This window comes from Bos taurus, chromosome X, assembly GCF_002263795.3.
Source record: "Bos taurus isolate L1 Dominette 01449 registration number 42190680 breed Hereford chromosome X, ARS-UCD2.0, whole genome shotgun sequence".
Lineage (NCBI taxonomy): Eukaryota > Metazoa > Chordata > Mammalia > Artiodactyla > Bovidae > Bos > Bos taurus.
In genome coordinates, this window is record NC_037357.1 from 56325426 (window position 1) to 56341868 (window position 16443).

At 50.5% G+C, this 16443-nt stretch overlaps 1 protein-coding gene across 6 annotated transcripts in view; it reads right to left on the reverse strand.

Moving 5' to 3' along the window:
• Positions 1–4369: 4369 nt before the first annotated feature.
• The window catches only part of TSC22D3 (TSC22 domain family member 3), a 66578-nt gene continuing 54504 nt past the window's right edge, over positions 4370–16443 (reverse strand). For 3 of the 6 annotated variants that reach the window (XM_024987702.2, NM_001103342.1, XM_024987704.2), the window contains exons 3-4: positions 7146–7197; positions 4370–5984 (exon numbers count right to left, since the gene is read on the reverse strand). In XM_024987702.2, coding sequence (XP_024843470.1) covers positions 5754–5984; positions 7146–7197 — 283 coding nt within the window. In that variant the 3' untranslated portion in view covers positions 4370–5753. Of the gene's footprint in view, positions 5985–7145; positions 7198–7564; positions 7734–7911; positions 8282–13240; positions 13676–16443 lie in introns of those variants that run through there. The other 3 variants (XM_024987706.1, XM_024987705.2, XM_024987707.2) reach the window with 3 other exon arrangements.

The following is a 16443-nucleotide window of genomic DNA, read 5'->3' on the forward strand; positions in this document are numbered from 1 at the left end:
ATTGTTTCACCTCTCTGTGCCTTAGTGTTCTCATTTTCTCATCTGTAAAATGGAGATCTTAATGGTACATCCTCATAGGTTTGCAGAGACGATGAAAAGAAGCTCTAGGTGTCAAGGGAACCTAGAATATTGCCTGACATGAAGTAAGTGCCATGTTAAATGTTAGCTATTATTACTTAATCATTGTTATTATGGCCCCTTCCAGTGAGCTCTTCCCTGGAAACCACTTCTGTTTGGAATAGCTAACTGGTTGAGTTCTCTGTCAGACCTTGCCAGATCTGGCAGAGGTGGTTAATTGCTAAGTATTTGGGTTCCAATAAGCAGCTCTGCATGAGACAACCTGAGGAACTGGGCTGCCTACAAAGCGTTAATTACGTCCATTAATTTCTAGCCACCTAGGAGGAGAGGAGGTGAGATTTGAAATCAAGATTTTTCCAGCGTAAGTAGGATGATGTTAGCATACTTTAAAATACCCTAAAGAGAATGTGCAGGTTATTTCCTATGGTCTTTCTAGACTCCTTCTCCCTATACCTCAGGTCCCAGTGGCCCTGCTTCCTCATCTCACTCCATGGGTTCTTTCTTTGGAGCCTCACCAGAAGTACCTTCTTCTGTAGTGGTTCCCAGTCTGAGAGCCCTGTGTCTTGCGCCCCTGCAAGTCTTAGTCTGTAAATAATCTACCACCCACATTTCTGTTCTACTTTTCAAATCCACCTCTATACTTGTGTGGCAAATACAGTAAGTTCCTTTAAAAGCCCCACTGAATTCATAGTCACTGCTTGTCATTACGTATTCTCTTTCTCTATCTCAGTGAATAATACCCTGGAGACACCATGTGTTCGGTTCCAGACTGTGGCCATAAAGTGAATATCATAATAAAGCAAGTCATGTGAATTTTTTTGTTTCCCAGTGCATATCAAATGTATGTTTACAGTATATTGTAGTCTATTAAGTGTGCAGTAGCATCGCTAAGTCGCTTCAGTCGTGTCCGACTCTGTGCGACCCCATAGACAGCAGCCCACCAGGCTCCCCTATCCCTGGGATATTCCAGGCAAGAACACTGGAGTGGGTTGCCATTTCCTTCTCCAATGCATGAAATTGAAAAGTGAAAGTGAAGTCGCTCAGTCATGTCCGACCTTCGCAACCCCCCAGACTGCAGCCTACCAGGCTCCTCTGTCTATGGGATTTTCCAGGGAAGGGTACTGGAGTGGGTTGCCATTAAAAAACAACGTTCAGTTCACTTCAGTTCAGTCGCTCGGTTGTGTCCGACTCTTTGTGATCCCATGAATTGCAACATGCCAGGCCTCCCTGTCCATCACCAACTCCCGGAGTTCACTCAAACTCATGTCCATCAAGTCAGTGATGCCATCCAGCCATCTCATCCTCTGTCATCCCCTTCTCCTCCTGCCCCCAATCCCTCCCAGCATCAGAGTCTTTTCCAATGAGTCAACTCTTCCCATGAGGTGGCCAAAGTACTGGAGTTTCAGTTTCAGTATAATTCCTTCCAAAGAACACCCAGGACTGGTCTCCTTTAGAATGGACTCTTTGGATCTCTTTGCAGTCCAAGGGACTCTCAAGAGTCTTTTCCAACACCACAGTTCAAAAGCATCAATTCTTTGGCACTCAGCTCTCTTCACAGTCCAACTCTCACATTCATACATGGAAAAACCACTGGAAAAACCATAGCCTTGACTACATGGACCTTTGTTGGCAAAGTAATGTCTCTGCTTTTGAATATGCCATCTAGGTTGGTCATAACTTTCCTTCCAAGGAGTAAGCGTCTTTTAATTTCATGGCTGCAATCACCATCTGCAGTGATTTTGGAGCCCCCCAAAATAAAGTCTGACTCTGTTTCCACTGTTTCCCCATCTATTTCAAGTTGGCTTAAAGCTCAACATTCAGAAAAAACAGTGTACATACCATAATTAAAAAATACTTTATCACTGAAAAATGCTAAGCATCATCTGAGCCTTCAGCAAATCATAGTAATATCAAAGATTACAGATCACCATAAAAATATAGGAATAGCGAAAAAGTTGAAAACATGGCAAGAATTACCGAAATGTCATACAAGGACACAAAGTGAGCAAATACTGTTGCAAAAATGGCACTGATAGATTTTTGTGATGCAGGGTGGCCAGAAACCTTTAATTTGTTTTTTTTTTTAAAAAAAAGGAGTATCTGCCAAGTACAATAAATTGAGGTATGACTATATTAAGAGTTCAACTACTTTTGGGTTGGGATAGATTGGGGAAGAGTTTTCACATTTAAAAGGGGCTCTTGATGTCACAAAGGCCCCATGGGATCAGTGGGAGCCATGGGAGTAGCACCAAGCTCTCTAGTCCTCAGTTTTCTTATCTGTGAAATGGAGGTGAATCACAAGTGTCTGTTTTTGTAAGGGCAGGAAACATGGATGTAGTGGTGGAGAGCGGGGCGGCAGGCTGCATGAGGATCAGATGAGATGGTGTTAGGAGGGTCCTGGGAGAAGGGGCATGTCCAGGCAGGGGAACATACAGCTTCGGTACTTCTGGTTCTTTTCCTTGTACTGGGTCCAGCCCGACCAGCTGGGCCCGGAAGCCCCAAGCTGTGAAGGTCTTTTCAGGAGTCATGTTTTCTTTTGCCTTTCCCCACCCCTGCTGGTTTTCTGTGGAACAAAAACAACAAGAGCTGCTCCTCTATGTGACTGACAAACAGCCACAAAGTTCCTCTTATCTAGTCTAGCAACTGCTGTGGCCTCAGAAGGTGCAGTGTTTGTCTCTGTTTAGTCATGGTTGCCTGGGCAACGTACTTGTTCTCTCTTTCCCACTGTGTGACTGTGGGTATGTTTTTTCCCCTTTCTCGTAGGGAAGGGCTGGATGACCAGAGAGGGCTGTATGTTTGCTGGGCCATCTCCTGAGTTTCCTTTTTTCGTCTGTTTGTTCTTATTTGGCTGGAAATCAGGGTATGGGAAGTCTGCAGATGAGCCTAAGAGTGGAAAAGTCCCTCAGTATGTGAGATGGGGAGGGGATGGGAGTAAGTGGGAACTGGGGAGAACTGGGTTGGTGGAGGGATGAGGGGAGGGGGAGTAGCTGCCTGATACAACGTTTGTGTCCATTCCAAAAGCTGTGAAGTCTGAACAGCCAGGAAATTGATCAAATGGGCAAGTGTAGACAATAAAATTGGCATCATGAGTTGAGAGGTGAGGAGTAGGAAGGGAAGTTGGGATTTGAGAGACCAGCAAGCAGGGTACGGTTGTGAAGAGGAGGTTTAGTGATTTGAAATGAACAGGCCTACATGTGTGACCTTTACAGTGAAAGAAGCCTGCCACTTGAAATACATTTGGTCAGTGATGGGTGCAAGAAAAGGAGCCAAGACCTCTTGGCCCTTGAGGTTTATGGATCAGGAAGGTCAAGGAGTTCCTTTAAATTTCAAGTGACAAAGAGGTAGGTGCATATGCTACAGGAAGCTGAGATGGAATGGAGTTACTCACACAGGAGTGATTCCCTCCCTTGGGAAACTGGGGGTCTTAGACCACGGCTTAGGGCCCATGGTGGCTCCAGGTAAAGACACAGTGGAGGAGACAGTGAATGCCCAGAATCAGAGAAATGGCAGGACCCCAGATGCCAGAGACATGGGGCCCAGGAAAGGGTGATGGGTAAGTAAGGATGCCTCCAAGGACAGACGGAGGAGGGAAATGGAGTTGGGAAACTTAGACTTGGCCATGCCCAAGGGGCTGGTGGGTTTTGTGAGCAAAATCTCAGCAGTAACAAGTGGAGCAGCAGACTTTGAGAGCATCTCCCCTTGGGGGAGTGGAATTGGGTTTGGGCCATGGTATATACTGTGTGTCCTTTTCTCACTGAGGCCCTCTTAGCTCCTTTTCCAGTGTCAGTGATCTCCTGTGGGTGGTATTAAGGTAAATGTACTAAGTGATCTGGATGAGGTTTCAGAAGGGGAGAGGCCCACTTGCGTTTATTTGGTTCCCCCCTTCTTGCTCCTTCACACGGACCCCCTGCCATTTTCTTTTGGGGCCTTTCTTGGGGTACCCTTCCTTGCAAATCACCCCTCAAGCTGAAGTTGTACATTAGTAGTCACCTCCCCACTCACTCCCAAGCTGCCATATGAAAGCAGGAGTGGGAGAGAGGGATGGATGGAAGATTGGGTCCCAATTTGCCATAACAGCTGTGTAACTTTCGGCAAGTCACTTCAGCGGGCTGAGTCTCAGCTTCCTCATCCGTACAATGGGGGTGTTGTGACAGTTACGCAAGATCATGGCTGTAGCACAGGCCTGCCACTCAGGTGATGCCCATGAGCAGATGAGTCAGAAAAACAGTGCCCCCAACCACCGTTAGAGCCTCTGCCACCCACTCTGTTTTAAGCTCAGGCGGACACCAGGTTTATTTTTAGAAAAAAAAAAAGAGCAAAGTTTATTGAAATTTCAAGCTACATTTGAAAAATCAAAATCCAAATCCTGGAGACATAACATCAGGATAAGGTGTTAGAAAGTGGGAAGTGTTCACTGCCACAGAACTCCCTAGAGACAAGCTCCCTGAGCACATCACGCAGGCATCATTGGGTCAGTTACTCCCTTGTCCATGAGAGGACACCGGCTAGCTGATCGTTCTCTGCACTTGAAAGTTTTCCACAACCGTTAAAAACAAAACAAAGTTTTCAGATGACAAAGTCCCAGCTGATCTTCTCTCAACCCCATTCTATGTAGTCAGCACCAGTGAATGGTGGGTTTGGCATTCAGAAGGGGACCTCACATGTATTCAGGGGACATATGGGGCCAAGGTTGCAGCAGCAAGGCATTTAGAGGCTGGCCCCCTCCCTGCCTTTACTCTTTTTTTTAATATAAATTGACTTATTTTAATTGGAGGCTAATTACAATATTGTATTGGTTTTGCCATACATCAACATGAATTCGCCACGGGTGTACTCTTGCCTTTACTCCTTAGTTTTACTTAACCTAAAGGACAAACTGGATCGACTTGGTAAATGAACAGATCTAAGAATTAGCCTTAAGAGATAAGGGACCACTCAATACTTCCAAAGCTGATTAGGCCCTTCAACACATAGGTGTATGTGTATATGTATACATCACTACACTAAGATACAGATCTAGCCCTATGGGTATATATACGCATGTATGGCTATATAGAAAAAACTATGCCAATACTAACCAAACAGAACTTTGTAAGCGGTCATCCCAAAGCCATAATCGCACACTGGGCTGTGCACAAAGCCATGCATTACACCATATTCACCAACAGAAGGCTGACTTGGCTCAATCTCTCCCAACTGTGGCCCTGTCCTGGTGAGGCAATGGAGGAGAGAGAGGTTGCCTCTGCTTAAACCACAACTGGTTTCTTCATAGGACAGTTGTTGTCAGGTTGAAGCTGTTGAAGATGTCCATGGAAATGAAAAAAACAGACCCCTTAGACTTTCTGGAGCGGCCCGTCTCAAACTACCTTCCTCCTTTGCCAGCTGCAGCTAAATTGCTCAGGCCCTGGGAGCCCACAGGGCGCAGTGGCATTAGAGGCTCACTGGCTTGGGGTGATGAGGCCCCATGCAACTCAGCCTCTAGAGACCTACTCTTTGTCAGGGGTCTGTCACTGGAGTGGACCCAGGTGGCCATGTCCTTGGGACATCTCTTGGCACCAGCTAGGCTAGGTGTAAAGTTCTCCACGTGAGATGACGCTTGGGGAGCCAAAAAACAAACTGGAAAGAACTAGGTAGAACAAGTTTAGTGGCTCTGCCCACCCTGAGGACAGAGCCACTTACACCGCAGAACCACCGGGGGCCTCGGGGGTTTCTGGGGTTTCGGGAGCTGGCTCCTCCGGGCTCAGACGGGACTGGAACTTCTCCAGCTGCTCTGGGCTCGCCAGGGTCTTCAAGAGAGTATTCTCCCGCTCCAGCTGGGAGTTCTTCTCCACCAGCTCCCGGATCTGCTCCTTCAGGATCTCCACCTCCTCTCTCACAGCATACATCAGATGATTCTTCACTAGATCCTGACCCGGAGGAGATGACGACAGAGGCATCCGTTAGCCATGGCGGCCCCTCTGCAGCACTGTGCCCTGGCCATTGGGGTGCCTGCTGTCTCTCACATCACTGACCACCATACTTCCCTCAGCATGCTGGCCCTGTGTGGCCCTGCTCCTCCCACCCCTTTCTCCAAGCACCTAAAGCCACGCTCAGAAGAGCCATGGGATCGGGGCCACGCCTGAGTTGGGAGCCCAGCTTTGAACTACATAGGATTCTCCTCCCATAAGTTTCTAATAACTTTCAAAGCTGGCCTCTTGGGAGCCTTTTGGGTGTGACTTACGCTGGCTGGTGGTGGTTTGCTCTATCTCCATTTCCACATAAGGTCCCGCTGCTGGCCCTGATCCCAGGGAACACTGCAATGCACCCCCTACAGTCAGTCTGCTTGACACATCTTCACCAAGAGAGGAAAATGGGCTATTTTGGAGCCTCTCCCACTCCTCATAAGCCAGCATACTGAGCTGCAGCTGCTCTGCAGCCTGGCCAGACAGGACACTGGCCCTGGGGGAAGCTACCAGCATGGCCACATCCTCTCTGAAATTGGATGACTGCACTGGAGGCAGAGAACAGTGTCCTTAGGCTCTGGGGCACAATGAAGTGGTTGCTAACTGCTCGTTGCCCCAAAGCCCTGCAGCCACTGTGGCTGCTTGATGGAATATGACCTCTACCTGGTAAGGAGAGGGAGAAGGGACTGCAGCAGTGGTGGGGGGTGCTTTGCCTCCTGTCTCCTCCCAACTCCTGACCCCAGCCCAGGCTCTGCAGAGGCACTGCAGTGTGCTTATATCCAATGAGCTCTGGCCCCTGCCAAGTGTGGGATGTAGACAAATGCAGGTGTCTGAGCTCCCTGCCCTGCCATGGGCCCAGGAGGGAGCCAGACATGGCTGTAAAGCCCTGAGATTGGAGAAGAAGGAGGAGAAGGAGGAAAGGAGAGGGCCCAGCAAGTGTGGACTGGAAATGCCCTAAAAGGTGCCATTCCTATGGGACTCTACTTAAGGCCTCTAAGGGGAGAGGAGACAGGCTGTCAGCTTCCCCATGCTCTTGGCTTTTGCACCCACCCCCTCACCACTATCCTGAGTTACATAAGCAGAAGCCAGGTCTGGGAATGACAATGACGCAGTGATGCCACTCACCATGGCCTGCTCGATCTTGTTGTCTATGGCCACCACACTGGCTCCGGAGGCACTGTCAAGACAAAAAGGAAAGCGACCACGTTACCCACTTGGTTACAGTCTTAAGTACCTGGTAGTGGTGGCCACAAGGTCCTCTCTCTGCCCCAGCTCTTCCTCTCTACCGCAGCCCTGGCCGGGAGTTTCAGGCACTTTGTCCCCAGGTCCCTCTCTGGCCCCTGCAGGAAGCTGCACCTCCCCACCTAGGCCAGCTGCCGGCCACTGCTGTCTGGAGCTCTGCGGGGAGCGGCGCGCAGGTCCGGGGGTGCACGGGCCAGCGTGGCCTGCTCGGCGACATGCAAACAATGGGGGCGCGCGGCCCAGCGAGTCGCGGGCTGCCGGCCCATTACGGCGCCGGCCCACAAGGTCCAAGGCAAACCTACCGAGCTCTGCAGCTAGCTAGGAATTCCTCCTCGGCTCAGAAGCTTCCGGCTTGCTCCCCAACGGCGCAAGGCGCGCGGCCAGCCTCCCGCCCAGCCCTGCTGCCTCTGCCTCCGGCTGTGGCAGCTCGTTCTTACGGCGCAGCGGCCGCAGGGACGCTCCGACGGCGGATCCCAGCGCGGCGGTGACCCCCCCCTCCCGCCCGCCCGCGTCCCCTACCTCCGCCCCTTCCCAGGATGCTGCACCGCGGGGAACGGAGGCCGCCGGCACAAGGCTCGCTCGGAGATCCCGCTCGCAGCCCAGCCCCCGCCGCCGGCGCCCGGGCTCGGGAGCTGTGGCCAGCCGTTACCTGTTATCCAGCTTAACGGAAACCACATCCCCTCCAAGCAGGGAAGAGAAGAAGGAGATGTTGAAATTGTGCAGCTGATAGACCGCCACCTCCATGGGGGTCTGATACATTTCGGTGTTCATGGCTCGGGCTGCCGGAGAGCTCTGGCCAGGCTGCGGGCTGGACTGGGCTGGGCAGGCTGGGCGGCCGCCGGTGGCTTGGCGCGCTGCGCGGGGCTGGGCTCTGCGCGTTGGGCCGGGAGCTAGGAGGGGGGCGAAGGCTGCCAAGAGGACCCAAAGCCGGGCGTGCGTTCCAGAGTTGAAGGGAAGTGACTCGAGGGGTGTCACCTAGTGTGTCACAAACTCCACGGCCGCCGGTCCAACCCAGACTCGGAGATATTTCGGCTCCTTCTTCTTTATATAGGAGGAGCCGGCTGCGTCACATGGCGTCAGGGGCCATGCAAATGAGTTGTGTACCAGGCTTTGTGGCCCAGTTAAACCACATCCCCTCCCTGAACCTTAGGCTGGGCCTGTAAACAGTTCAGCACTTTCTTGTGCCAATTGGCATCTCCAAAGAGGGCTCTGGAGATTGGTAAAAACCAAACTGGAGCTGATTTCTTAGAGAAATGAGAAGTACAAATGCCATTATAGGAGCTAGGAAGCGTTTGGTAGAGGGTGGCGCAGGTTTTAAAAGCTCTTCCTCAGATGTCAGCCAGCACACTCGCCTGTCTTTGCCATGCGATCATAGGATGCTGCCCTGGATACCCACCCTCACCACCAGTATCCTCACTCCTTCCTGCCACCTGCCTTCTTGGCCTCTCTCCTGCACACAGACTTTGTCACCTGCAGGTCCCCTCTCCCAGCCAGCTTGCCCACTGGCTTGCCCCTATCCCCAGTACCTATCCACTCACCTCATCCTCAGATGTACCTGTCCATGTACTGACACATGCACAGATCTGTGGCATGCACAGACTAGCCATTCAGCATGTGCCAGTGTGCTTGTATGGAGGACACTCTAAGTGTTTAGGAACTCAGATGAATTGGGGAACATGCACAAGGGAGCAGCTGGGGCAGGCAGGTGGCAGAGGGGATGGGGAGGAGCCAGTAGGGGAGTGGGCACTGCAGTGACCACAAGATGCCAGAAAATACTTTTTAAATTTTTTGGCCATGCCACACAACAGGTGGGATCTTAGAGTTCCCTGATCAGGGATCGAACGTACTCCCCCTGCGTTGAAAGCACATAGTCTTAACCACTGGACCACCAGGGAAGTCCCTCATGTCCTTAAAGACAAGATTTTGTTACCTTCCTAGAAACAGCTAATGACAACAAAATTATGAATCAAGGCTATATATAAACCATCCTAGGAGAGTATCTGCCCTGTGATGGGGTCCAGTCATATACAGGGTTACAGGGCACTTCATAAACAGATTCCAAGTCACAAGGAGGATGAGGTGATTGTTGCCTACTAAAAATTACACGTTTCCATCAAAATATATTTTTATTCTTTCTAGCCTCAATCTTAAAAAACAAAAAGAAACCAAACCATCAGAGGCTCGAAGTCCTTTTATCCTGCTCTTTCCTAAGTGAGGCCACCTAGTGGACAGAAGGAGAACTGCAGACAGATGGAGCAATCTAGAGAAACAAGGGACAGGTGACGCAACTGGGAGTATTATTTACACCAACTCAGGACCATAAGGAGAACATCGGGTTCCACCACATATACAATAGTTTGGATGAAGTTAGGGCCAGTACCCATGAATCAGTTTGTGATTCAGGCTATGGTCCAAAGAAATAACTTGGTGCAATCACACTATTGGAAAAGTACTAGGGGCTTCTTATCAGCAAAGGTTATTATTATTTGCTTCAGGATATTTCACCTAACCAGGTGCCTGGCACGGACACCCTGGCCAAGGCCCCAGTTAAGCCTCATCTGAAGGCCTTAATTTTCTCTAGGCTGCCAGTGCAGTTATGCCACCGAACAGCCAACATTTTTTAGTATGATGTGAAGCTCCCAATGGATAGTGTGTGTGTACTAAGTTGCTTCAGTCGTGTCCCACTCTTTGCAACCCCGTGGACGGTATGTAGCCTGCCATGCTCCTCTGTCCATGGGATTTTCCGGGAAAGAATACTGGAGTGAGTTTCCATTTCCTTCTCCAGGGGATCTTCCCAACCCACAGATCAAACCTGCGTCTCTTATGTCTCCTACATTGGCAAGTGGGTTCTTTACCACTAGTACCACCTGGGAAGCCCTCCATTGGACCCCACCAGCAGTAATACATGGACAAAGATCATTCTATTCGCAAAGGACTGACAAACAGATCTACCCAAGCAAACCTACTGCACTAGCCCCGGATGGTGATTTTCTTCACCCCAGTTTGGCTGGGAGACAATCCCAATCTCAGGATATCAGGTTATCCTCAGGTCACAAACTCTCTGAACAAGGTGTTCACACTAAGCTGCGTGTAGTAGATGGAACAAAGTGCAGACTGTATTTATAGATCATCAGGAACATTATCTGAGCAAAAAAACAACAACAAAAAACCAAACCTTCTTAAATCTGGAGCTTAATTGATATTGGAATTCCCTGATATCTTAATCTGCCTTCTGTGTCACATAGCTTTCCTGGTCCAGAAAGGGTCTGAGCTGACCTTTCATTTGCTTGTAAATCTTTCTTAAACTCACTATTGCTACCCACCTCAAGATTCCAAGGGAGATGATGAAAAGAAAAAAGAGAGATAAATAAGCTAGGTCAGGAGGGAAAAAAACACCACCAGGAAAACAGGGCATAGGAGAGGAGAAAAACCGGCTCCTTCAATGGGAACTCCCTTATATGGGGAGAGAGGCATAAAATTCCAGGTAGTTTGGGGAGGAGAAAGCAAAGAGATGAAGTTTGCTAGCGAGGCTGTGTTTGAACTGTACATTGTTGTTGTTGCTCAGTCACTAAGTCGTGTACTGTAACTGTACATTAATTATACTTCAATTAGAAATAAGCTCAGTTTGAGACCCGCTGACAATAACAGCTACCAATACACTGAGCTTCGGCTATGGGCCAGATGCTGTGTTGGCTGAGTTACAAACCTGGCAGTGTAGGCGCTGTTACTGTCATTTTTACAGATGAAGAAACAGAGGGTCTGAGAGGCTACCTTGCCCAAGGTGGTGGTGCAGTGAATAAATTATAGAGCTGGGACTCCAGCCCAGGTCTTACTGACCTAGAGACCAAGTTTGTTCTTACTACACTTACTAGTGGGGCCGGGAGTTAAGTTTATTGAATGAGTGAATCAAGGCAGTTGGTGGATGTGTTGGAGGTGCCAGGAAAGTAGTGAGGGAGGAAGAAAAGGTGGGGGCAGGCCCACCTAGAAGTGTCTAGGACACTAGCAGGATGTGGGACCAGAAGAATATCCAAAGTGTCTGCTGCTAAGTTGCTTCAGTCGTGTCCGACTCTGTGCGACCCCATAGACGGCAGCCCACCAGGCTCCCCTGTCCCTGGGATTCTCCAGGCAAGAACACTGGAGTGGGTTGCCATTTCCTTCTCCAGTGCATGAAAGTGAAAAGTGAAGTCGCTCAGTCATGTCCGACTCTTCACTACCCCATGGACTGCAGCCCACCAGGCTCCTCCATCCATGGGATTTTCCAGGGAAGAGTACTGGAGTGGGGTGCCATTGCCTTCTCCGTCCAAAGTGTCTAAATGAGGTTTATAAGAGGGCTTTGCTCACCTGCATTATTTCAAAAGGCAGCTATGCAGTCCTCAATGAAAGCCCTCTCTGTCTAGAAAACTGAAATTATGACTCCCATCAGGTGGCTCCCAGGATGGACTACACAGCGCCCCACATGATATAGGGAGTCTCAGAATAATCAGTCAAACCTAAAGTCCCCAGGGCCCCACTAACTGACGCCTTTAATTAACTCTTTCCCCTCATTCCTGCTGTGCTCAGCTTTTAGAAGAATGAAACTAAGAGCAAGAAAACAAGCTCGTATCAGGGATGTAGTTTTAAAAAACAACTTGGAAAGAATGTCCCAAGTTCAGCCCACACTCAGCGGATCTCTCTCCCCTGCTCACCTCTAGTTCACCAACCGGTAGTGAGAAGCACTTTCTGTGAGGCCTCATGGCTCTCAGTTTACAAATTGTGGCTGGATCCCTGGACCCCAGGGTTTGCTAAACTAAGGCCACCAACCTAAATAAAAACTGTCCCTGTAGGAAGATTTTCAAACAGCAAGCATAAGGGAGATGTGGCGGGTAGTAGGGAGAGAGGGAGAAATTGGAGGAACCCAGAAGGCTTTCTGCTGAACCCTGAGCACACTGGAAAATTCCTCTGTCCAGAATAGCTGCACCAGACCTTGCAGTGAGTGGAAGTGTGCACTGTAGAGGGTATCTGTGATCTGATTTGATCTTTCTGAGTAAAGTGCTGATCCATGAAGCTGTCAGGATCCTTGTGTCCCGTGGACGTGGGCCCCAGGCAGGAAACAGTGGCCTAAGGATTCAACAGCACAGCCACCCCAACGTGTGTGTTTCCCGACTCCCTTTCTCCCGTGCTGTGAGTTACATGACAGGCTGGACTGAAAGGCCCCCCAGTCCCAGCACACAGCTGATGAGCCGGCTCCTTTGCCGGCTCTGATCCTAGCCCTACAGCTGTGGGTTTCTGTGGTTAAACAGACACAGATGACCCTCCCCCTTCCAGGGTGACCTTCTAGATGGAGGGCAGCAGGAAAGCGAGTCAGCTCCTCAACTCCCACCATCTCAGGTGGCCCTGGAAGCCACCTGAGGCTGGATGCTGAGACACTTGTTCCCTCGGAACTGGAAGAAGTGTCTCAACATTATCACCAGTCTCTTCTACTTCAAAAGCCAGACTCTCTAGGGCTGGAGCCCCTTCCTATTTCGGGTTCCCACAGCCCAGGAAGACGGAGAGTGGCCAGTCTGGGCCACAGAACTTGTGGGCAGGATCTGAGCATGCTGCCGAGGTGTGGGGACCAGATTGGGGTGGGTGCGGTAGGTTGGGGGTGGCAAGGAGGGGGAACATCTCACTTCCCTTTTTGTCACTTGAAGCATTGTGTACCACGCAGCCCAGAGGAAACTATTTATAGGCAAGTCTTCCTTATTTTCTACAGGATATGTTCCACCCCCAAGATTCAGCCCTGTTGCCAGCAAAACACAGGGTCTTGTGTCAGGAGACACGGGAAGGTATGGGACGGACCACCAAGGAAACGCTGAGTTAGGAGCCGGACAAGGAAATCATAAAGGCTATTGAGCACCGGAGCGCCAGCACAGTTGACGAGGTGGCTGCAAACAATCCTCCCCACTTACTCCCCTACGCACCCCCTCCGCCTGAAGCTCTGTCTACCTCTAAGTACTTACTTGTCCCTTTTTCTGAAGAGGCTGGGGGAGAAAGGAGGCTGAAATGCCATCATTTAGTTTGTCCTGGCTTCACTCTTCTCTTCTCTCTTGCCCTCAGGTTCCACGCCAGGGGTGGGAGAATACAGACAGGAAGGACGCTGCCACTTACATGGTTACTTTGGCCTCATGGAAAATCCCCAAAGTCCAGAAGGAGGGAAGCAAGAAGGAAAGACAGTGACAGACAAAGTGCCTTGTCCTCAGTGGGTCACGTGAACTGTCCCGCATGGCTGGGACCCAGAATGTCGACTCTGGGGGGCAGGAAAATGGGGAGGAATCTGTGGGCGAAGATGCAGAAGGCAGCGGTGGGCTGTAGGGAGCCCAAGGGGAACTGGGGCAGAGAGGGACACTGTCTTGGAAAAGTGGCTCTAGCAACCAATTTGGGCCAAACCTTGGCACCGAATGGTGGCAGAAGCAATGAATTGTGCCTTTCAGCTCCCTCCGGACAGGGTCCCATGTGAGCTTCACAAACAATCTCCCAGTGACACTATGGATGACAGGCAGAAGCTAAGCCCCATCTGGACAAGGCATTCCACCCTTCTGACCCTCATTCAAAGAAGCCGGAAAGGGCTCTTGTCAAATCACCTTGGTTGCCCCACCTCTGGCGTCTTACTTTGGGGGGGGGGGGCGCGGTTTGTGTTGGCATCTCAGCAAGACTGGAAGTATTGGCAACGATATCCAGGAATGCAGTTTAGTTCAGTGGATCTTAAATTTCATGAACCTTGTGTCAATATTTATGCTTGTCTCCCTTCTCCTTATGCCTTGCAGCTGGGAAAATTTACCTCCATAATTTTTCTAAGTTCTCTTCCCATTTTCCACTGTCCCCATTACCCATCTACAAGTATGAAACAGACATTCCTGAAAAAAAAAGAGAATGTCAAATTCACCTCAGTAAATGGAATACCCTTCTCCTCCCTCCTCCCCACACTAGTTGCCATTATCATTCAATTCAGTTCAGTTCAACTCAAATCAAAATAGATTAACACCTATTCAAAGTACAAGGCACATTTTATGGAAATTAAAAAAAAAATAAACTGGTAGTACAGGTCAACAGCTGTGCTTCCTTCTACAATATCCTAGGCCTGTGGTGAACTCTGAAGTCTCCCTACTGGTTAGATCTCAGTGAAATGTTCACTTCAGGAAAAAGCCTAGGGCTTCAGGGTGCTCAGGATGGCAGTCTGGGGTTTGGGAGGGCCATACCACCATCATCACTCCATTCCCGAGAATTGGGCACACTTGTTTTCCCCCCACCCTGTCATTTGGTCCTTGTCCATCTAGACAGGGATAACAGGGGCTTCCCTGGTGGCTCAGATGGTAAAGAACCTACCTGACAATGCAGGAGACATATGAGACTCTAGTTTGATCCCTGGGTCAGGAAGATCCCCTGGAAAAGGAAATGGCCACCCACTCTACTATTCTTGCCTGGAAAATCCCATGGACAGAAGAACCTGGTGGGCTACAGTCTATGCGGTTGCTACGAGTCAAACACGACTGAAGCCACTTAGCATGCAACAGAGCAGTCGTAAAACCTGGAATTTCCGTGGGACCTAAGGCTCCTGTGACATGGTGGTTGACAGTGCCAGGGTCCCTCACTCTGATTCCCTTCCTTTGTAAACCAAGGGAACAAAGCACAGGTCCTTAAGGGTCTCACAATTGCCAGTGTCTTCCTTCTGATAAGGGGGGATCTATGTTTAGCATGGGCAGGGTGGTCACCTCTGTCTGCCAACCTCCTGGTCTCCCTTCTTTGCCCAGCTCCTAGTGGTCTCATCCTTGTTCATATGGCCCTCCCAACTAGTGAGCATCTTCAGGTGGGCAAATAACCCCCTTCATCGTAGCCCACCTTCTGGGAATCCCTGTGCTCAACAGCCTTCCCAGAGGCTGGGAGAGGAAGCAGCAAGAACACGGCCACTCTCCGTGTTTGTTCGTCTGCACCAGCCCTCCACCAGCTTCTCTGGGCCAGGGCGACCGACACTGGCAGGGCCTCTTCCCAGCCCTTCTGCTCTATGGAGTGGCCACAAGAGCCGAAATTCCAAGGCAAGCCATTTTTTTCTGGCAGTTGCTGGGGTTACTCTGAGTGGTATGTGAAGGACTTGTGATGATTGGCAATGCTTGGAAGATGAGAACCAGGAGGATCTTGTTGGGGACGCTGAGCCAGCAGCCGAGGGGCCTGTGAAGAGGCCAGGGGCTCTGAGGTGGAGCACCTGGCTCTATTGCGGGCCCCCGCGATAGAATGGGTGACCTCTGAAGTGGTCCAGGTTCCCTGGGGAACAAAACGCTGGTAATAATGCCGGCCTCTTCAGGCGCAGGGAGGCTCCCAGGCCAGGATGGGTAAGTATTATGAGCCTCCCCGGGCTCCCACATTGTACTCCTGAGGCCCTTGCTTAACTCACAGTGGAGCTATTCACAGTAGGCTCACTTGAGGTGGCTCCTTGATCCTCTGTTGTGGGACTCTGTGGGCCTCTGGCTCTCCAGCCACCTGCCCCCCTCCCTCGGGCTTCCTGGATGGCATGAAGGCAGCCCAGTTGAGGTGGGGCAATGGCAGGAAGGGGCAGGCTACACACTACTCTCAGAACAGAAAGAAAGGAGAGAAACAAGGCAAGCTCCTCCCTGGACAGCCCCCCTGCCCCCACCCTCCCCAGCCATGGGAACTGAGCCAGGGAGCTCAAAGGAGTGCTGGGAGACGTTAAGGAAGGCCCCCTGCCCAGGGTTTGAGAACTGCTGGCAAGGAATATACACCTTATCAGGAAGAAAGAGCAGCACAGAAGCACACGCACACATGCACTTATGCAAACACCCTTTTGGCCTTTGACGAAGTCTAATTCACAGAGAGGGGCTTCCCTGGTAGCTCAGCTGGTAAAGAATCTGCCTGCAAGGGAGGAGTCCTGGGTTGGGAAGATCTGCTGGAGAGGGGATAGGCTACCCACTCCAGTATTCTTGGGCTTCCCTGGTGGCTCAGACGGTGAAGAATCCAACTGCAATGTGGGAGACCTGGGTTCGATCCCTGGGTTGGGAAGATCCCCTGCAGGAGGGCGTGGCAACACACTCCAGTATTCTTGCCTGGAGAATCCCCATGGACAGAGGAGCCTGGCAGGCTACAGTCCACAGGGTCACAAACCATCAGACACGACTGAGCAACTAAGCACAATTCACAGAGATAGGCAAGCCCA